This window comes from Dendrobium catenatum, unplaced genomic scaffold (genome assembly GCF_001605985.2).
Source record: "Dendrobium catenatum unplaced genomic scaffold, ASM160598v2 fragScaff_scaffold_1336, whole genome shotgun sequence".
NCBI lineage: Eukaryota > Viridiplantae > Streptophyta > Magnoliopsida > Asparagales > Orchidaceae > Dendrobium > Dendrobium catenatum.
In genome coordinates this window covers 36,646-60,105 of record NW_021319798.1, presented here as the reverse complement: position 1 = coordinate 60,105, position 23,460 = coordinate 36,646, and the positions used below count along the sequence as shown (strand labels likewise).

At 36.8% G+C, this 23,460-nt stretch overlaps 1 protein-coding gene across 1 annotated transcript in view; it reads right to left on the bottom strand.

Moving 5' to 3' along the window:
• The window catches only part of LOC110099383 (ATP-dependent zinc metalloprotease FTSH 11, chloroplastic/mitochondrial), a 35,098-nt gene extending 15,804 nt beyond the window's left edge, over positions 1 to 19,294 (bottom strand). Inside the window, exons 1-8 of the mRNA XM_020826505.2 lie at positions 18,546 to 19,294; positions 17,996 to 18,149; positions 16,934 to 17,026; positions 16,731 to 16,819; positions 13,413 to 13,536; positions 4,123 to 4,242; positions 2,152 to 2,202; positions 1,574 to 1,635 (exon numbers count right to left, since the gene is read on the bottom strand). Coding sequence (XP_020682164.1) covers positions 1,574 to 1,635; positions 2,152 to 2,202; positions 4,123 to 4,242; positions 13,413 to 13,536; positions 16,731 to 16,819; positions 16,934 to 17,026; positions 17,996 to 18,149; positions 18,546 to 19,096 — 1,244 coding nt within the window. The 5' untranslated portion in view covers positions 19,097 to 19,294. The remainder of the gene's footprint in view (positions 1 to 1,573; positions 1,636 to 2,151; positions 2,203 to 4,122; positions 4,243 to 13,412; positions 13,537 to 16,730; positions 16,820 to 16,933; positions 17,027 to 17,995; positions 18,150 to 18,545) is intronic.
• Positions 19,295 to 23,460: the final 4,166 nt, after the last annotated feature.

Sequence of the window (23,460 nt, the reverse complement as noted above, 5' to 3'; positions counted from 1 at the left end):
AGGAACATTTAAGAAGGTCACAACAAATCATGAAGAAGTAAGCAAATTGACACAGGAGAGACATATAGTTTGAGGTTGGGGATACGATTTATCTGAAAATCCAACCTTACAAATAGAGGACTTTGGCCTGACAAAAAAAATGAGAAGATCCCCCCCCCCCTAATTTGGACCCTATGAGATAGTAGAATGCATTGGAGCATCAGCATATCGCCTACAGTTGCCACCAACCTCAGCCATTCATCATGTATTTCCTCTTTCATAACTGAGGCGTGCGATAGGAGATCACACACCATCTCCACTACCCCTGACTCTGGCATAAGACATAGAGGTCATTTTGGAGCCTATGGATGTATAAGGGGCATTGAGGGGAAACAGGAGGACTGGAGGTACTAGTCAAGTGGAAGGACCTACCGAAACATGAAGATACATGGGAGCCAAACAAGATGATCAGAAGACAGCTCTCATACTTCCACCTTGAGGATAAGATGCGTCTTTAGGTGAGAGTATTGATATGCAGGGGGGCCAGCCGACCAGCCCAACTTGGACCGAAACAGGGGATGGACTGGGCGGAACCTGGCAAGGAGAAAGACAGGGGTTCGGTCCCCCTTGTGGGGCCTAGGAAAGATATGATTCATTATGTAAGGAGGAGGAATCAATGGAGAATTATTTAGGGAATGAGTTTCAATTTTGAATTCAAATCTAAGAAGGAAGTAATTAAGGAAAGGAGGTTGATTTGGGAGGGAATTAAAAAAGGAAAGGGGGCTCATTTGGGAGGGAATTAGGAGAGCATGTTTAGGGCTATCTATGATGTTTTTTTGGTATCTTGCAATTTGTTTTTGTTGTAGTTTTCTTTTTGAGTTTCCTAGCGACGTCTAGGGTTTGTATCTCTTGAATAGTAGATCAATTGTATCTTACATTATTTTTTAACGAGAAATCAAAAAACAACCATTATCTTTGTGTTCCTAAGCTTTCCTTCTTTTTTGTTTGCTGGTTTTACTTCCAAGACGCATCATGCTGATATCAAAATGATCATAAGATTTGATGTCGGAATTGTTATCATAAGATTTGATGTCGGAATTGTTTGAGAGCTCTCAACTGTGAAAGTAAACCTCCATTTTATTGAAACTTAGGAAGTTCGTTGTCAAGAAACAAAAAAGATATTTTCCAAAAGCATTCTTTAGTTACAGAAATTTGCATTGATTTGTGATACCCCTTCAAATGACTTGAGGATGCTTAGAGTTGCAGTCATCATGACATAAGTGATCAGAAAGAACTGAGATAATATATTTCAGAAGAGTGTGCAACATCACCCTATGATAACAATCAATGATCATAATTGCCGCAATATGAAATAGAAATGCTCTGCTTGTCATTTTAATCAAATATTTTCTGCAAGTTTTGTTACTTTATATCTAAACAATGGTATTTAATTATATATATATATATATATATATATATATAAACAATGTTACTGTATTTTGTTGTATTAGAAAGATTGTGCAACATGAAGCTCGAAATTTCAGATTTTAGGAAAATAAACGATTAAATTTTTATATAGCTGAAGCTAACTTACATTTCTTCAAATTCAGATCCTGCTCGATAGAAGAATGGTACCCCAGCCTCTCCTGCAATAGCCTGATCCAGAAAGGTTTTCAATGCTAATATAACACTGTAAACTACTGTCAATTAAAAAAAACAGAAAAGAAACGTAACTCAATAAATCCATTATTACCTTAAATGGATAAAGATAAAAAAAATTGCATCGGATAACTGGTAAACAATAGAAGCTTTGGTATGTACATTCTTATTAGTGACTTCAGCAAAAGTGAAAATAAGGCTAGCAAATGCAATTTAGAAAATAAGGATTAACTTAGACAATTCCAAACTTTTTGCATTCTCCCTGACATGAGTGATCCAAATGCCATAAGTTAGAAAAGAATATCAAACTATCCAACTGTCAAAAGAAACTCCATGTCCTACATGCACATCCACAGATATAAACATCTAGAAAACTAACATTATCAAACCTAGAAACATTAGAGTAAATTATCATGATCCCACTGCAAGACACATTATACTATGCAATAAAAAAGTTAACGAGAAATATCGGATGAACGTAGAACCACCTAAGCATCTCCTAACTTAGCTTACCTTGGCAAGCAAAGTCTTCCCAGTACCAGGCGCACCAGTTAGAAGAATTCCCTGTAAGCAAACACTATTAAGGCTTACACATTGGAAGCAAAGTTCATTCATTGATGTATGCAAAACGAAGGAGAGATAACCACACGACACATAAAAAAAAACAAATAAGAAAGGGAGTGCAGTGGCATAAATATCATAGCACAGACCTGTCTTTTTTAACATCTAGTTAAATCTAGTTTCAAATACCAAACAAAAGAAGACAGGAAGCTTTTAGTTGCAATTATTTACTTTCCAACATAAATTGAATTATAAAGCAAGCACCAAAGGCTGTAATAGCAGCACATTCAATCCCACAATATCAGTCCAAACAACCACAAGAAGCAAGTAACAACCTTTCATTGAATGTCTTAGTTACATTGAATATTTCAGTACTAGACGTAAATATAAAAAATAAAATTCATTATGTCCTCCATATATATTTCCTCCAAAATGCTATCAAATCAATACTCATGGAATTAGATCATATATTTTTATTAAAGCAACTAAAACCCCCATAAAGATGTTTTCTTTTTCTCTTTTAATCCTCTTTTTTTGCTGCCCTAAATAAAAATAGGCTCAATCCCTAATCTACGATATAAAGCACAAAAGTTACTTCTTAATACCTGAGTAATTACCCTTAAACTTTGTTCAATCTCCATGATACTTTAGAGGCGCCCTCGATACTTCTCGTGACACCCTCTTACAAACTCTTAGCAAAAATACATGCACAACACCGACTGAAAACCATGGCAGGCCATCATCATCGAGACTTACAATTATCAGCAAGTGATTGGGTTATATGGCTAAATTACAACATTTCATCAAAATTTTATTGTTAACCGTACAAATTCTAAATTGACAAACCATTATTTTGATACTTTTCTAGTCCAATCTATTATTAGTTATGTAGCATACGAACTTACCCTCCTAAAAAGAAGATTCATCATGTTTTCCATATTTCAGTTCTCAAACCTTTTTACGGTGACTAGCCAGTTAAAATTACACCTCTACTAGTTTTCAGTCATAATAACCAACCACTAAGCCCACTTCGTGCAATTCTAGCCTCCACCATTATCCAACTTCTTGGACAACCTCACAGACAAGTATTGTTACAATGGACATTAGCTGCTCCAAATGAAGCCGCTTAGGAGAATTTCTAAGCACTCTCTACTTCTTTTCCATCTCTACACCTCGAAGACAAAGTTAGTTTTAATGGGGAAGAGAGTGCTAAGCAACAATATATCCCCCCCTTGGATTCAACCATAATACAATAACAAGGTGAAGAATGGATTAAGAACTCTAAAGAGCAAGATAAAGATAACAATACAAATGTTATAGTTTATCACCGAAGAGGAAGGAAGAAAATAATTACAATACTAGCTGCAGATTTCATTGCCATATAACAGCCGCCAACCACGATCCAGGCAAGCCAGTCCAATCGAACCCAACAGGCCATTCCCAGTCGAGGAAAGCAACAATCCACAATTTAGAAAAAAACTGAACCCAGCCAAACCCACTTAAACCTCTTTTTAGTTTGGTTTATTTTCATTTCTTTAGATAGCAGCCAGTCCCAATTAAACCCTCAAACCGGTTTGCAAACCTATAAATAGCTCCAAATTGCTGTAATTTTGTTTCAGGAAATCAAAATCCTGCTTCTTCCCTTTCTCATTTCTTCTTCTCTAAGGAGTCTACACATACTTAAAAGAAGTCTCAACCTTCTTGAATCATCAAGAAGCATATCACTGTCCCAAGCAAGTCTAATTGAAATTAGTCTTAAGGCGAATCAATCCACCATAAACTTCTCCTAAAATTTTGTCAGTGGTCACAGTTAAGCATTGGTATGCCAGCACAGATATCGGGACTTAGGAGAATAAAAAACCGTGTTAAGAAACTTCAAGTGAAAGTTATTTTATTAGGTTAACATCCGAGGACTTCGCAAACCTTTGGTAACTTCCCTCCAAGGCGGGTGAACTTTGCTGGATTTTTAAGGTATTCAACCACTTCTTCAAGCTCTTGCTTAGCATCATCACAGCCCTTCACATCTTTAAAGGTTTTGACATTCTGCATGCAACACAAGCCAAAAATGTAAAACAAGGAAAAAATAAACTTCAATATTCTTCCTAACTCTATACATGCATAAACTCGGCAAATAAAATTATAACAGCAGACAAGATAATATTGACACAAATGCTTCCCATGCATGCACAAGAGCTTGGAATTATCTCAAGGTTGTAAACAAGAAGACCTCACATTAAGCAGAACCAACTCAGGTTTCAAAATGTTTGATCCAAAGCTAAATAATCCACAGAACCAATCACAAAAAAAATTATCTTCTAGAGCTTGCATGATCAAACTAGTAAAATTAACAAAACTCAATTTAGATGGAATTAGCGTTCCGGATTGTAAACCACATTTCATGAAATATACTCACGGTGACACCAAGGGTAACTCTAAAAAGCTGCAAGTGCTTAAAGAGAAAACATGTCATTAATGATGCAAATGCACATAGGCCACTAGCAAATGATGCGGCATTCCACTTTGTATTAGTGCTCAGCATTGTGCACAGATATGCACCTTTAACAAACAAATGTATAGGTAAAATCTGGTTATGTCAAAAGATTTGTGTTCTTTAAGTTGAACATAAATTGCAAACAAACTGGACCAAAAAAAAAAAACATTGGTGAAAACCAATAAAGTAGTGCATATATAAAAATACCTGCTCAACCAACCATTAAACTAAAGGTTAATAAACTTTTATCATAAAGGTATATTATTTAGGTGTAGCAAGAAAACAAATTCCACCAGATATCTTCTACGGTGACACCAAGGGCATTTCCAAAATTGTAAATACGTAATACTCAACACAAGTTAATGATGCTGGTGTTGATAAACTATGAACCTACCATGTGTTCCATTTCATGTCATTCCAGTACTTACCAGTGTCCATAGGTAGTGGAAATCACTCTGGATGCTTAGCAACACAGAATATTAAAATGCATAATATTTGCACCAAGCTGGAAATCAAGAGATTAAAGAAAAATATGTGGCTACAAAAACCACCAGCTCAACCCGACATCAAGTTAAATTTTCAAATTAATTTTTGAAATTCTGAAACAAAACAAATAAAACTATACTTGTATCTTGATGCAGGCAAATTTCAGTTTATTTTAATTTTTTTTATTGTAATTTGAATGTTATAGTTTTTTTTTTTTTTATGCTACCCTATGATGGAAAGCATCCAATGATCATGAGTAGGTTGTAGGGGTGCAATAGAGTCAAGCCGACTCGCGAGCCGGCTTGAACTCAACTCAGTAACAAGCTCGACTGCGAGTCAAGCTCGAACACGAGTTCAAGCTCAACGGCTAATCGAGCTCGAACATACGACGGACTCGACTCGTCAGCTCGACAAGCAGCTCGATGGCGGAGCTCGCGGGTGGGAAATCCAAATATCGCGAGCGAAAAATCCAAAACATCAGAGAACACGCACGGATCGACGGAGCACGAGCTCGGGACGACGGGCGGGCGCTACTGCGAGCTCAGGAAGATGGATCTCAACGGCATAGCTCATTCAGAACTCGTCGGATTTTGGGACGTCAATTCTCGACGATGGATACTACGAGTTCTGGAGACAAATTTCGACGGTAGAGCTTGGATGACGACGGACGCGACGACGAGGGCGGAACTTGGGTCTTGAGACGTCAGGTTTTGATTGTCAAGCTTGACTCGAACACCCCCTGACACGAGCTTGACTCAACTCGTTTGCACACCTAGTAGGTTGTGCTTGGGCTTGGCAAGCTTTTGGTGTGCTAGCTATTTGGGTTCCTTGGTTCTTGGGCTTATGGTTGCTTCTCGGGTTGAGCTTGGCTACTCGGTTTTTTGTTGTGTTTTTGAGCTACTATGTGTCAGCTCATTAATGTTTGAGCTGTTATTTTTCAGCTCATTATGATGGGAAGTTCTCCTCCTTTTTAGCTCATTATGTGGAATGTCTCTTGCTATTTCCCCTTCCCTCTGAATCTTCGGTTTTCCCTGCCTGGCTGCCTGTTCTGGTTTCCCTGGTTGTTATTCTGGTTCCCCTGGCTGCCTATCCCGGTTCCCCTAACCATCCGTTCCTTCCCCCTTGGCTTCCTTTTCCGATTTTCTGTGTGTCTATTCGGGTGTTGTTTCTAGACTGAATGCTGGCCTTTCATTTCCCCTTACATGATTGGTTCGGTTAGAGGTGGTTTGGCTGTTTGGCTGCCCCCTTTTCTCCTATAAATTTGAAGTGTTTTGAAGCATAAAAGGTTGTTGATTATTTGAGCAAAGTCTCTTAAAAAACCTGAGGGTTCTTCTTTGGAAAAGTTTGACAGCTTATTTCATTTCTCTCTTCCTCCCTACTATTTCGCCTTAGGCTTTTAACCTCTTTCTTCTCTCTGCAAGTTCCACTCCACTTGTATCTTTCTTCTTGAGTTATTGGAGGTGTTGGTTGGCTGATTTGATAGCATTTGCCGGAGGAGTTTTGGTGGACGTTGGACCTTGTAGCTATGGTGGACCCTTGGTTTGCAATCCCTTATGCACTTCTTTTATATTGTCTACTTTTTCATTGCATGTGGGGAAACCGCTTGTCAGTTGTTCTGAGGATAGTTGTTTTTATTTTTAATTTTATTTCGTTTGTTTTGGTGTTTGTTTGGATGTTATCATTCTAGTTTTTGAATTGATTTATGTTCTACTAGCCCTAGTGTTCTCCTCTCTTGGCTCTTTCTTTCTAGTTGACCGCATCAAGTTTGGTATCAGAGCTTATGTTAGCATATCTTAGGTTGGTGAGTGTGTCTTTTCTTAAGAAACAAAAATGGCTAATAATCAAGGAGATTGACAACAAATGATGCAACAGTTAGTGGATTTTCAACATCAAATAAACAACATGGCTAACACTCTTGCAAATTTAAATGTCAACAATCCTAATGTTCAAACTTCTGAAAGTGAGAAGAAAGTCCCTAGAAATCAAAATAGGCAACAAAGAAATTGGGATTATGGGTTAAAAATCGATGTTTATAACTTTGAAGGAAAACTACAACCCGACTAATTCATCGAATGGGTAGAAAAGATGAATCAATTCTTCGAATGGAAGAAAATACTTGATAATAGGAAGGTTAAATTTGCAAGCTTAAAACTCACTGGTTATGCATTAATATGGTAGAAAAACCTTCAAAATAATAGACTAAGGTGAGGGAAAGAAAAAATACAAAACTGGGAAAGTATGAAAGAAAAAATGAGAGGGAAATTTCTACCTTCAGACCACGCACTAACTATATTTCAAGAATTTAACAACATTCGTCAGGGCAATCAAACAGATGAAGAATATACCGAAACTTTCTATAAACTCCAATCTCTAAACGACTTAGATGAATCCGAGGAAAGAACTATCACTAGATACATCAACGGATTAAAATGGACCATTCAAGATCAACTAAATTTGCACCATGTAATTAAACTAAACAAGGCTTGTCGAATGGCATTGAAAATTGAAAAACAATATCAACCGGGTCATAACAAAGTAACTGAAACTTATAAGCGACGACCAACTAGAGGAATTAAAACTCAATCTTCACAAACTTCTATAGGAACATCTGGTGTGCGAAGTAAAACATTTGAAACTCAAACTTTGGATAAAGGTAAGGGATTAATGGGACCAAAACCTACTGAACAATCAAAACTGATTGAACCATGTTATAAATGCGGGTTATATGGCCATTTTTCAGCAACTTGTAGAAAAAACAATCCTCCGAGAAATAACTATATTAAAAATGATGAAGAAATATAAGAAGAAGAAAATGAATCTAAACTTGAAAATGAAATCGAGTTGGAAAAGGTTGATGTAAAGGGCGATGAAGGTGAACAACTTTTAGTAATCCGACAAGTCCTAACTGCTAAAATGGAAAATGGGGATAAGTGGCTTAGAATGAACATTTTTCGAACCACCTGCATTGTTTAGGGAAAACTTTGCACTCTAACGATCGATAGTGGGAGTTCAGGTAATTTTGTTTTACAACTAATGGTAGATAAGCTCAAATTGAAATCAAAACCACTTGTCAAACTATACAAAATCCTTAGTTGAAGAAAGGGGTTGAGGTTCCTATAACAAAACAATGCACTGTTAATCTAAGAATTAGGAGTTTCTACAAAGATCAAGTTGTTTGTGATATTGTGCCTCTTGAAGTCTGTCACATCTTATTAGGTCGTCCTTGGCAATTCAATCACAAAACAATTCATAATAGGGAAAATAATACCTACACTATAATTCAAAATAATAAGGAATTCACTCTTTTTTCGCAAAAACACATTCCCGGCCCACCTGTAAAAAATAACAAAATTGCAAAAACAACCACTCCTGAACTACTTCTTAACACTAATGAATTGAAACAAACTGAGATAGCATATTTGGTCCTAGGAAAAGAATCTGACACAACCTCTCAAATTCCTAAAGAAATGCAACATTTAATCAATAAATTTTCTGACATAACACCTGAAGAATTGCCAAAAGGTTTGCCCCCAATGAGCGACATTGAACATCACATTAATTTAATCCCTGGAGCCACATTGCCTAATCTCCCCCATCTGAACATGAAAAACTTTATAAGCAAGTGTCTGAATTGTTAGAAAAGGGTTTAATTAAGGAAAGCCTAAGCCCCTGTGTTGTGTCTGCTTTACTTCTAAAAAAGAAGGAACCTGGAGGATGTGCGTGGATAGCCGAGCAATAAATTAAATAACCATCAAGCATATGTTTACAATTCCTAGGCTGGATGATATGTTGGATATGTTAAGTGGTGTTAAAATCTTTTCTAAAATTGATTTAAAAAGTTGGTATCATCATATTAGGAGTAGACCGGGAGATGAGTGAAAAACTGCTTTTAAAATCAAAGAAGGATTGTATGAATGGCTTGTGATGCCTATTGGATTGTCTAATGCTCCTAACACATTTATGAGAACGATGAATCATGTTTTAAGGCCTTTCATTAGAAAGTTTGTTGTGATGCACTTCGATGATATTCTGATTTACAGGATTCACCCCTCTGAATAACTTAATCATGTGAAACAAATTCTGCAAACTCTAAGAGAACAAAAATTATACATCAGTTTGAAGAAGTATTCTTTTATGACTTCAAAATTGACATTCTTGGGATACATCGTGTCTGCGAAGGAAATTAAGGTTGATCCTGTTAAAATTGAGGCAATTCAAAACTAGTCTACTCCTAAAAATATCAATGAGGTGAGAGGGTTTCATGGTCTTGCTTCTTTCTATCATAGGTTCATTAAAAATTTCAGCTCTCTAATTGCCCCTATCACTGATTGTTTAAAAAAAAGAATCTTTAAGTGGACACCTGAAGCTGAACAAACTTTTCAAATAATCAAGGAAAAAATGAGTCAAGCTTCAATCCTTAGCCTGCCAAATTTTGAAAAGGTTTTTAAAGTTGATTGTGATGCCTCGCATATTGGTATATGAGTTGTGTTTAGCCAGAAAGGGAAGCTCATTACCTATGATGCACAAACACGAACACGGCGACACGGATACGACACGACACGGACACGGGACATGTCAGTTATTGAAAATATAGGACACGGACACGGATTGGACACGTTATTATAGATTTTATATTTAAAAAAAAAATAGTGTATAAAATTAAATAAGTATAGTTTTAAAAATAATTTAAAAATATTAAGTCATTTAACTAGAATTTGTGCTTTAAATGATTAGTATTAGGATGTCGAGAGTCAGGCATCGATGCCGTTTATTAGTCACCGAGAGATGAGATGAAAATACCTTCACTGTCAAAAAGAAATGAAAATGAGAATATTCGATGATTGGGTATTAATTGCAGACGTTGATTTGGTGTTGTGGATAGGAAATAAGAAATTTATTTTAAATCCCGCCAAATAAAAGAAATTATATTTAAAAAAATTCATAAAATATTTAAGATATGCGTGTCGGACAGGCATGTCCAATTTGTATTTAATATTTATTAATTGGACACGTTTTTGGTGTGTCCGACACGTGTCGGAGGAGTGTCGGGCGAGTGTCGTGTCGAACACTGCACGCCTCTTTGAGGAGAAGTGTCGGTGCATCATAGCTCATTGCATACTTTAGTGAAAAGTTGAATGATTCTCGAACTAGATATTCTATTTATGACTTGGAATTTTATGCAATTATTCAAGCTTTGAAATTCAGGAGATGTTATTTAATTCAAAGATAATTTGTTTTAAACACTGACCACGAAGCTTTGTGATTTTTGGGTTCTCAAAAAAATATGAATAAATGACATGCCAAGTGGACCTCAATTCTGCAAGAATACTCATTTCATATTAAGCATAAAACTGGGGTGCTAAATAAAGTGGCTGATGCTTTAAGTAGGTCTCATCTTTTGGTAACTATTTATCCAACCATAACTTCTTTCGATTTCTTAAAAGACACCTATGCTAACGATTCAGATTTTAAGGGTATTTGGGAATCTTGTCTCACTTCGGGAACTGATCAATCTGCCCAATTCGTCATTCAACAAGATTTTCTATTTAAAGGTTCTAGACTTTGTATTACAAAAAATTCTTTAAGATAACAACTTGTGCAAGAACTTCATAGTGGGGGTCTGGGTGGGCATTTTGGTCAAGAGAAAACTATTGCCTTAGTGGAAGAAAAATATTTCTGACCTCATATGAGAAAGCAAATTGCTAAGCTGGTGAAACAATGTAAAATCTATCAGGCTTTCAAAGGAATATCTTAAAACATTGGTTTGTATACTCCCCTCCAAATTCCAAATAAACCTTGGAAAGATATTTCTATGAATTTTGTTTTAGGGCTGTCAGTTACCGCACGAAAATATGATTGTCTTTATCGTTGTGGACCGATTTAGCAAAATGACACACTTTATTCCATGCAAAAAAGCTTCTGATGCTTCATATGTTGCTAATTTATTTTTTAAAGAAATTATTCATCTCCATGACATATCTCCAACATTTACTTCAGATAGGGATACTAGATTTTTGAGTCACTTTTGGAGAACACTCTGGCTAAGTTAGGAACTACTCTTCAGTTTAGGAGTGCTTATCATCCACAAACCGCTGGACAAACTGAAGTTGTCAATCGAAGCTTAGGGAATTTACTAAGATGTCTTGCTGGTGGGAAACCTTCCCAATGAGATTTGATATTGCCCCAAGCTGAGTTTGCATATAATAATTTTGTTAATCGCTCCAGTGGCAAACCTCCCTTTGAAATTATTTATGCTCAACCTATACCTCACATTTTGGATAGAAATTGCTTGTCTTTACATAACAAAGTTAGTGTTGAAGCCATAGAAACTTTTGAGCATATCAAATCTGTCCAACAGCAAGTCCTTGAAAAACTCTGTATGGCTAATATTAAATACAAATCTGCTGCTAGCAAACACTGGAGTGAACTTTATTTTAAAGAATGTGATTTGGTTATGGCTTATTTTCGTCGTCAACGATTTCCTATTGGTACTGTTGGCAAATTAAGCATGAAAAAATTTGGGTCTTTTCGTATTCTACGAAAATTGGGCACGAATGTCTATCTCCTGGATCTTCCTATTATTCTTGGAACTTCTCATGTATTTAATATTTCTGACCTTTCTTTGTATGAAGGAAATTCTGATGATTCTGTGGAAGTTGAGACTTTACCAATTTTCACTTCAAATCTAAACAGAGATGATCGGATTGAATATGTAATTGATATCAGGATTACTAAGACTAGGCATGACAAGCACAAAAGGTTCTTGGTTAAATGGAGCAACTGTCCGTTAACTGATTATACGTGGATAGATGCGACAGAATTAAAAAATCTTCATTCAGATCTCTATCAGAAAGTTGTTGAAGCCTTCTCATCAGGAGATGAGATTCTCCCACTATGGGGGAATTGATGCATGCAAATTTCAGTTTATTTTAGTTTTTTATTGTAATTTGAATGCTATAATTTTTTTAATTTTTTTATGCTATCCTATGATGGAAAGCATCCAATGATCATGAGTAGGTTGTGCTTGGGCTTGGCAAGATTTGGGTGTGCTAGGTATTTGGGTTCCTTGGTTCTTGGGCTTCTGGTTGCTTCTCGGGTTGAGCTTGGCTATTCAGTTTTGGCTGTGTTTTTGAGCTACTATGTGTCAGCTCATTAATGTTTGAGCTGCTATTTTTCGGCTCATTATGATGGGAAGTTCTCCTCCTTTTTAGCTCATTATATGGAGTGTCTCTTGCTCTTTCCCCTTCCATGTGACTCTTCGGTTTTCCCTGCCTGGCTGCCTGTTCCGGTTCCCCTGGCTGCTGTTCTGGTTTCCCTGACTGTACGTTCCTTCCCCCTTGGCTGCCTTTTTCGATTTTTTATGTGGCTGTTCGGGTGTTGTTTCTGGACTGAAAGATGTCCTTCCATTTCCCCTTACCTGATTGGTTTGGTTGGAGGTGGTTTGGTTGTTTGACTGCCACCTTTTGAGGTGTTTTAAAACATAAAAGGTTGTTGATTATTTGAGCAAAGTCTCTTAAAAAACCTGTGCGTTTCTTCTTTGGAAAAGCTTGAGAGCTTGTTGCATTTCTCTCTTCCTCCCTACTATTCGTCCTGGCTTCTAACCTCTTTCTTTTCTCCACAAGTTCCACTCCACTTGCATCTTTCTTCTTGAGCAATTGGAGGTGTTGGTTGGTTGATTTGGTAGCATTTGCCCAAGGAGTTTTGGTGGACGTTGGACCTTGTAGCTTTGGTGGACCCTTGGTTTGAAAGCCCTTATGCACTTCTTTTATATTGCCTACTTTTTCATTGCATGTGAGAAAACTGCTTGTCGGTTGTTCTGAGGGTAGTTGTTTTTATTTTTAATTTTATTTCGTTTGTTTGGCTTTCGTTTATTTTGGTGTTTCTTTGGATGTTAGCATTCTAGTTTTTGAATTGAGTTATGTTCTACTAGCCCTGGTGTTCTCCTCTCTTGACTCTTTCTTTCTAGTTGACCGCATCATATCTCCATCACCATAATTGCCTCCCAAATCATGAACCCATGTTAACCATACTAAAACTGGCCAAAATTAAACGTGTTGATCGTGTATATTATAAATCACATTTGATCCATAAGTTAATTATATCTCCACATAACTTTTCATCATTATTTTATTTTGCTCAGTTTTTTAGTGTAGACTGTAGAATAGGCATAATGATTGAACAAAAAACAAGTTGGCATTGCAAATAACAGTTGCTCAAACTGAATGACTCTTTGTACCTTTTCTGGCATGATTTCTTTATTCAGATCTTTAGGAGCATAGGCAGCACTCGAGCCAACACCAGAGGTCCCAATCCCACCCAAGCTGCCAATGTACTTCTGGAGTGCTGCCGCACCCATCACCCTGTACCAGAACTGTTAGTGACATGCAGAATTGCTAGTAGAAAGCATGACATAAGCTGATAACTGAAATACAATAAGTTTTAGGGAGTACAGAAAACCACTGACAATCCATATCAATCTAGTTTACAAAAATAATATTTATAGCATGTAGATGCATAAAAGATACCATTCATAGGAAGAAATATGACATTAAAACCAAGTGCTTAATTTTTTATGTCCAGTAGTATATACAGCTGAACCTATATAGCCACACACATGTACCGTAATAATAGACCTATTTTCTGACAAGAAGCTTATAAGCCGAACATCTAATAGATATATTCCTTTATTAACAACAATAACAACAACAACATCAAGCCTTTGTCCCATTGCGTGGGGTCGGCTACGTGAATCCTTTTTCGTCATTGTTGTCCAGTTAAAAGTCAAATTCTCATTTAAATCTAATAAAAAAATATCATTTCTAATATTTTCTAACCATGTCTTTTTAGGTCTACCTCTATCTTTCTTAACATAAGTCAAATCTAATACTCAACTTTCCTAACCAAGTCATCGGAAGGCCTCCATTTAATGTGACCAAACCATCTAAGGCGACTCTCTCTAATCTTATCTTTCATTGAAGCTACTCCAACCTTTTCACTTATATGCTCATTTCGTATCATATCTCTAAGAGTAAAGTCACTCATCCACCTAAGCATCCTCATCTCTGCAACACTTAACTTAGTATTAAGCTTCTCTTCTAATGGAGAACATTCGGCACCATAAAGCATTGCAAGTCTCACCACCATCTTATAAAATTTTCCCTTAAATTCGAGGGGGCCTTTTCTATCGCACAACAAGCCCGATACATTCCTCCACTTCAACCATCAACTTGAATTTTGCTGATAATATCCCCATCTATTTCACCATCACTTTGAACAATAGATCCAAAATATCTAAAACGTGTACTCTTATTAATGACTTGATCGCCCAAAGTCACAATCCCCTCACTAGGTCTATTGCTACTAAAATTATACTTCATATATTCAGTTTTAGATCTACTCAAGTGAAAAACTTTAGACTCTAATGTTGACCTCCATAATTCAAGTTTATCTTCTACTCCCTCTCTAGTATTATCAACAAGAAGAATATCATCAGCAAAAAGCATAGACCAAGGTACATCCTCTTGCAAATGTATAGTGAGAACATCCATGACTAAAGCAAAAAAGATATGGGCTTAAGGCTGATCCTTGATATAATCCAACCGAAATAGGAAAATTGTTGGTAAAACCACCTTGTGTTTGAACACAAGTAATAGCTCATGCATACATATCTTTAATGATTTGAATATAAGTGTTATAAACTCCTTTCTTTCAAGAACTCTCCATAGCACTTCTCTTGGAACTTTATCATATGTTTCCTCTAAATCAATAAATATCATATGTAGATCCTCCTTACTCTCTCTATATTTCTCCATCAAACCACTCAATAAATGTATGGATTCCATAGTACACCTACCCGGGATGAATCCAAATTGATTTTGAGAAACATTAGTATCACGTCACAACCTACGCTCCATAACTCACTCCCATAGCTTTAAAGTATGACACATTAACTTAATTCCTCTATAACTCGCACACTTCTGTGCATCATCTTTATTCTTAAAAATAGGAATTAACACACTCATTCTCCACTCATCTAGCATCTTTTTAGTCTTCAAAATAGTATTTAAAAGTTTAGCAAGCCAAGAAATTCATTCATCACCTAAGATTTCCACACCTCTAATGGAATATCATCAAGTCCAACAGCTTCTTCACATTTCATTTTCTTTAAAGCCTCTCTAACTTCGGTTTTACTAATACACCGATAAAAACAAAAATCTTTATTTTCATTTAGGGTGCTAAAGTCACTAAAGTCAATCGTTTTTTCACATTATTCATTAAAAAATTTAGCAAAATATCTCATCCACCTTTGTTGAATATCATATTCTAAGAAAAATATTTTTTGTTCTTCATCCTTAATACGCTTCACTTGAACTAATTCCTTACTACTCATATCTCTTTGTTTGGCTAATTTATACATATATATTTCTCCCTTCTTAGTATCTAATCTATTATACAAATCATTAAAAGCAAAGTTCTTTGCATCGCAAATAGCTTTTTAGATTCCTTATGAGCCTCTTTATTACTTTCTTAATTATCAGAATTTTTACATATAAACCAATTTTTATAACAAATCTTATTGTTTTTTTATCTTTTTTTGCACATTTGGATTTCACAACCAACTAGTTTTACTATTAGGAGCTTTTCCCTTCGAAACTCCAAGCATATCTTTTGCAATATTCTTAATATCACTAACCACTTTTTCCCATATAACATTAGCATCCTCATGCAAAGACAAAATCTTAAAATCTAAAATCTTACTCTCAAAAATACTTTTGTTAATATTCCTTTATTAATAAGAATTTATAATTGCTTAAACTATTCATACACACAGCACTCAATCTATCACAAGTATATAACACAAGGCCCATTCCAATCCAATATTACCTTAGCAGGCTCAAGCTATCCCAAGTCATAGCGGCTTCCAACTTCCGTGGTAAAAAAATTTCTATTTCTGGTCCAAAAAATAAAGAGTTTAGCAGTTATTTATCACTTGCATCAAGAATGCCAAGAAAGTTTGACATCCCTTCCAAGCGTTGCACCCTTACTATCCCTTCAATGATCCAGCAGAATCAACTGACCACCAACGTGACAGTAATTTAAACAGGAGGTTAAAAAGTGAACTCATCCAAATACCCATCAAATAGCGGCAGAATTAATCCACTTTTTGCTCACATTGAACATACTGAACATAAGATGCATCACCGGCATACAAAAACTCTAAAGAGGGGAGAATGGTGGGAGAAGCATAAAAGCAGAAACTACATTTGTTTCTGCCTTGCACTGAGTGCCATATGGTTAACCAACCCAAGGTCATGTTAATTGAAGAGTTTAAAAAAAATCACTTAAGCAGGTGTGTTATATTTAAATGAGAATTTGACTCTCAATAGAACACAATGGAGAAAAAAGGATTCATATAGCCAACACCAAATAGTGGGATAAAGACTTGATGTTGTTGTTGTTATACTAAAACAGACCTACATTTACTAGGATACAATAGTAAAAAATAAAAATAAAAAAGACAAATAAATTTGTAAAAATATGTAAAATTGCATACCACATCAGTCCCACAACAACTGTAAATATGATGGTTGAAAGTAGTTCTTGAGCAAATCTAGTAGATTTACCAGATGCTTTGGGATCAACCTGATGAATGCAGTTAGGGGATGAAGTAAATGTCCTGACAGTCAGAATAGTGCATTGTGTCAAAAGAATCAGAACAAGACTATGAAATTACAGGTCTCACTTCCTTGCCCTCACCATAACTACATGCAATGGCTGCTTGTCAGAGATGCCAGGGTTCCGAAATGATCCATCCTCATTTCCAGCTGCACGCTCCTTCAACTCTTGTAGCTACTAACAGAAATATATTTTCAAAAAATAACTGAGAAACCCACAAAGATAAAGTTCACCTAATCTAATGTTAAAGGAAAAGGAAATTAACCAACAGCGTGGACACTCAAATTATAGTTAGACTTTAAGAGGAAAAATAAGCACATGCATTCAAGGAATTGGAACTAAATTGTTGCCAGCATCTTGCTATTCATATCTTCAAAAGTTCAGTACGGATTTCTGCGCATCCTTTCAAGGCCTAGATACCATAAAACTTCACAAAACCTTATTTTGAATATGAAATACTGCTCCAATTAGATTTTTTTTTCTCATTTTATTCATTAAACTTATATAAGCAAAAAAGAGCTTTTACCATAAAGCAGCCTGCAGCTTGAGGCAACAGAAATTAAAGAGAAATGAGATCTACGAATATAGAGAAAGAGTATGGTGAACTTGAGCTATCAAAAAACTAGACATAAAAAGGCTAAGGAACAATGTTCCATGGAACTTTTTTCAACGCATTTTACTGCTTTAGAACTTAATATAATCTCTGCAATGGAGATTTCTTCTGTTTCTTTAATAGTTTTACTAATGCATGCTAAATAACAACCATAACAAAAAAAACTAAGAAACCATAAATACTTTTCATGGAAAAGATGACAAAGGGAATAAAAAAGAAATTTTCCCAACAAATCAAGCCATACTTTTAAATTACAAATCCCATTAATACATCTACGCAACCTGAATTTTAACAGTGTTAATGAATTTTTTCTTGATGAATTCTACTAAAAAATAAAAGGAAATCAAAAAATGAAAATAACTATAACGAAAGAGGCATGAAATGCAGTCACAAAGTTTTGTTTAATCAGCAAGGTCACAAATATTGAAACAATAAATAAAAATTAAAAACTTCTAGATAGGGTCAAAAGTAGGAAGCTAACAATCAAAAGCAAGCTCTTTAGAACAAATAGGAGGAAAGCTAGGTGCTACCAGCATTGGAAGACTAGAAGGCTTGCCGGATTGCTCATCTGGAAGATATTCTGCAATGGAATTGGTGACAACCAGGGCTCGCAGATATTCTGCAACCCCTCTACTATCAGCTGCATGGTCTCTTTGCTCAAAACGTTTGATGACAGACTCAGGACTGCAAAAATTTCAATAGCATAACTTATGATTATCCACTTAAGTTTCCAAACTGTCTAAAATAAAAAGTGTGCAGCTTGCTTTATACTGCACGAAAAGCTAGTAAATGATCTTGCAAGAATAGATAATATAACAATGAAAATGGTCATTTATATTTAAACCTTATAAGGATGAATCTGTCCAGCATATGAGAGTAAAAATGTGATCTCTTCATTTTGCCATATTAAATTCCAATCATATGAGAACACAATCCATTCAATGAGAACACAATTCATTCAATGAGACAGAACCCATTTCAAAATGCATACTTTCGCAAGAAAGGCTAAACAAAGGTAAAAATCTGAACCAGTTTATCTAGTGAAATGAGGGAAAAGGAAGAAATTTGAAAAAAATAAACCTGTGCCTGTTGAGCTCGGCCAGTAGAGCGCTCTGCTTTTCAGCATCCTTAGGGTTCGCATCAGCCTCGGCAATGAGACGCTCCAGCCTCTTCTCCTGACGCCAGAATGGCCACCAGTTCAGCCAATCCGACAAGTTCAGCCTGCCCAACCCTCTCCTCACCAAATCCCACAAGCCAACAAAGAACACCAGTAACGGAAATCTCTTCTCCTGCGACTCAGTCCGCACCTCCACCGCCGACGATTTCTCCAAAGAGCCCAAATCTCCAGCCATCACCGTCGGTTCGTCGGGTCCGGAGTCCGCCGGACTCGAAGAAGAGACATCGTCCTGGGTATTCGGGCCGTGTTTCTCAGGCAATGCAAGAAATGGAGAGACAGATAGGCGCCGGCGATGGGAATAAGCGATAGAAAAGGAGGCCAATAAAGGAGAAGCGGCGACGGGACGGCGGGGTAAGAGGGATAGAGGCTGGCGGGGGAAGAGGGAGAGAGGTTGGCTGGGTAAGCACGGCGAGAAGGAGGAGCGACAGAGGAGGGACGCTTGAAGGGCGGACATGGCGGGGGCTTCCTGTTGACCTTCTGCTGTGTGAAGTAAAGATGCGTAGGGTTTCACAGGTTCTTGGCCACAGAATCCCGGAGGAGTTGGAGCCTTATCTGCAGCGAGAGAGCCACACACAACCGGTGGTCTCCCTCCCTGGTTGACTGTGGAGAAGGGAGACGGGAGGGCGAAACGCAAGCGAAAGGATTGGATAACGGGATTTTATGAGATTTGGGTGGGAATTGGACGAGAAGCAAGTCGGATCTGATGCGTGGCGGTTAGCTCAAGCCTTCCCTTCATATTCTTTGCTTCTCTTGTAGGCCACCTGCAGTTCGGCCCATTGCACTTAGGCTTCCTTTGGGACGGCTGCACAGGTTGATAAAACAAGTTATGAAATTATTATCCAGATAGCTGCTTTTTAAAGTTATTATACATAAATCAATAAATTTTATTTGGATAATATAACTACCGAGGTACTATGCTACTGTTGTATGACAATAAATTATCTTGATATCCTTTTATATATTGAGATAAATATAATAATCAACTAATATTTCTGAATTAAAATTAAATAATTTTATCAAATCTTTTATAAGATTATATATCAAAATACTATAAATTTTTAACTTAATTTTTATTATTATTTTATTTTTAACTTAACCTTTTAGTATCATAGTTCAAATTTATTTGTTATGTTTTTTTAGATTCTCGATTATTATTTTATAATAAAACATTTTTTGATAATAATAAAATTATGTTTTGATTGGTCTTTTTTTTTTAATTATATCAACTTAATGCTTAAAGAGCAAAAATTTGGTGCATCAATTTTTTTTCTAAAATCTGTATATCTATAGCATATCAAAATTCTGAAATCTAGTTTAAATTAAAAAATAATAATTTTTTTAATGATATAAGGTTTATTTTTATTACAAATTATATGCTTCGTGTTTAAATTTTAAAACATAAACAAATTTGTTGATTATACGTTTAATTTCAACCATTGTTAAAAACTCAAATAAAAATATAGAGCCGTATTTAATATCACCAATGGAACATATATTTGGACAGGGAAGCGGATGCCGATTGCACCTGCAAGGAAGAAACAGAGGAACAAGAAAAAGGAATTCCAATGGAACAGTAGCAACTTCTGTTGAGTATATTTTTTCTATATGCCTATAGTCATCGGCCAGGGTATAAAACCAATCTCCCTGCCATACTACAAAAGGGCTGAACTGTAAAAAGTGCGGTATAAAGCATAATAACTAACTATGGAAAAGAAAGTAGTGGAGCACATGCTCCCTAACCAACTTAAACAGTAAATAGTAATATTAGTAAAAGTCTTAATAATAACTAATACTTCCCTGGGTCAGTGTTACGCATGGATGCACCGCATCATTCGTCCCCGCTTTGATTGGAATCTATGCTAACAGATTCAAGATTGGTGTTGCTATCATCAGGCAGAGTATAAGAATATATGTCAGCCACATTGAATGTGTGAGACGTGTTGAATTCTGATGGCAGATCAACGACATAGGCATTGTCGTTGATTTTTCTACTAATGGGAAAAGGGCCCCATTTCTTCTTAGTAAGCTTGGAATAACTGCCAGGAGGAAGACGTTCACGGTGTAAACGTACCACCACCAAATCTCCAGGGTGGAAGATTTTCTCCCGGCGGTGAACATCCGCCGCAAGTTTATATTTAGTATTTGATTCTTGAAGTTTTAGCCGCACCTCAGATAAGAGAGTTGTGAATTGATCCGCTAAAGCATTAGCAGCTTTGCTTTGAACTTTCGGTAGAACTGCAATGTCAAGGATGGTGTTTGGCATTTTAGTGTAAACAATATTGAATGGGCACATACCAGTTGACTGATTGGTCATGGAGTTGAAGGCAAATTCAGCATGACCAAGCACCTCATCCCAGAGTTTAGGATGTTCTTGTACCAAACAACGTAATAGATTACCGAGAGTTCGGTTAACAACCTCCGTCTGCCTGTCTGTTTGAGGATGTAGGAAGAGCTAAGTTGAATTTGTGTATTCAATCGCTTCAACAATTCCCGCCAAAAATGGCTTATGAATTTCACGTCTCTATCAGAAGTTAAGCTCCTCGGTATACCATGAAGCCGAACCACTTTTTTGAAAAATAGCTTGGCCACATTGAGGGCATCAAACATTTTTTTGCAGGCAACAAAGTGCACCATCTTAGAGAAACGGTCGACCACGACCATAATAGAGTCATTACCTCGTTTGGTTCGAGGCCGTCCCAAAATAAAATCTAAACTCAAATCTTCCCAAATTGTTTCTGGAACTGGCAACGGCTGATATAAATCAGTGTTTTGGCCTCCTCCTTTGTGGCTTTGACACACCGCACACCTCTGGATGAATTTAGTAACATCATTCCTCAATTGCGGCCAAAAGAACCTCCTCTGCAAGTTAGCAATGGTATTATCACGGCCATTGTGAGCGGACATGCCTCCAGCGTGTGCCTCATGTATAATTCGTTGCCTCCAAGAAGAACTCGGCACACACAGCAAGTTGTTCTTGAAAAGGAACCCTTGCTGCAATGAATAATCAATAACATGTTCTTGGTTATTACATTTTGCCCAAAACGTTTTTAAAAAATCATCATTAGGATACAACTCCTGTAAACAGTCCAAGCCGGTGAATTCGGTTTGTAGCTTAGTCAGAACAGTAATCCGGCGACTCAAAGCATCTGCCACCCAATTCTGTGTGCCACTTTTGTGTATGAGAACAAATGTAGACTTCTGTAAAAAAATAATCCACAGTGCGTGCATTCTTTTTTTTTTTTTTTTTGAGAATTAATGTACTGTAATGCCTTGTGATCACTGCAAAGAACAAAATCTTGATGTAATAAATAGTGCTCCCACTGTTTCAGCGCTCTAATAACGGCATAAAGTTCTTGCTCATATACTGTCCAACGTTGTCTTGACGGACTCAACTTCTCACTAAAGAACTCCACGGGCTTGTTGTCTTGCGAGAGGACTGCACCAATTCCTATTGTGGAAGCATCAGTGTCAACCGTAAATGGCTTCTCAAAATTCGGTAATGATAATACAGGAGCGGTGGACAAATAGCTTCAAAACTACTCTGTTGTTCATCTGACCAAGAGAATTGGGTTTGTTTTAAGACATCTGTAATTTGTGCCATAATCATACTGAACCCCTTAATAAATTTGCGGTAGAAATTAGCCAGACCATGGAAACTGCGAATCTCAAACAAAGTTCGGGGTGTTGGCCAGTTCACAATAGCCGCCACTTTCTTCGGGTCCACCATGATGCCTTCCGAAGATATAATAAAACCCAAGAAGGCAACCCGTGAGGTTGCAAATTCACATTTGAGCAAATTCAGAAAGAGTTTATTCTTTCTCAAAATCTCAAAGATGATTGTAAGGTGTTCAATATGCTCCTCTAATGAAGAACTAAATACTAGGATATCGTCGAAGTATACCACACAACAACGATTCAGGGCAGGCTTTAGTATTTCATTCATCAAGCGCATGAATGTGGTCGACGCATTGCACAACCCAAATGGCATCACTTTCCATTCGTATAAGCCTTGGCGCGTTTTGAATGCCGTCTTCCATTCATCACCCGGACGGACTCGGATCTGATGGTATCCGCTTCGCAAATCCAGCTTAGAAAACACATGTGCTCCTGATAGCTTGTCTAGCATATCCTCCATCCTCGGCATCGGAAACCTGAATTTAACAGTGATCTTGTTTATTGATCGACTGTCCATACACATCCTCCAGCTGCTGTCTTTTTTTGGTACTAACAAAGATGGTACAACACAAGGACTTAAACTTGGTTGAATCAACTGTTTCTCCAACATTTCATCCACGATTTGTTGCAGAACCTTATGTTCGTTGGGACTCATTTTGTAATGAGGTAGGTTCGGTAATGACGAGCCCAGTAAAAATTCAATCTGATGTTGAATTGCCCTCATAGGTGGAAGTCCGGATGGCAGTTTCGGTGGAGCTATATCAGAAAATTGCTACAACAACAAATCAATACTTTTAGGAATTTTGACTGGAGGTGGGGATTCGTTTTGCCCTTTAATAACCAAGGCCATGATACAGAAGGACTCCTTCCATTCCTTCAGTAAGTTCTTACCAGATATAGAATATAGTATGTTTTGAGAGCTGGTAACCTTTGCATCCTGGTCAAGTGCCCAAGGTAGTAACCTTAATCACTTGCCTTTCCACTCAAACGAATAAGTGTTAAATATTGCTCCAACGTCATACTGCCAAGGCCGGCCCAAAATTAAGTGACAGACATCCATATCCACTACGTCACAAAGCACTTCACCTATATAGTGTTTGCCAATGGAAAATGAGACCTTACACATGTCCGTCACTGAGATTT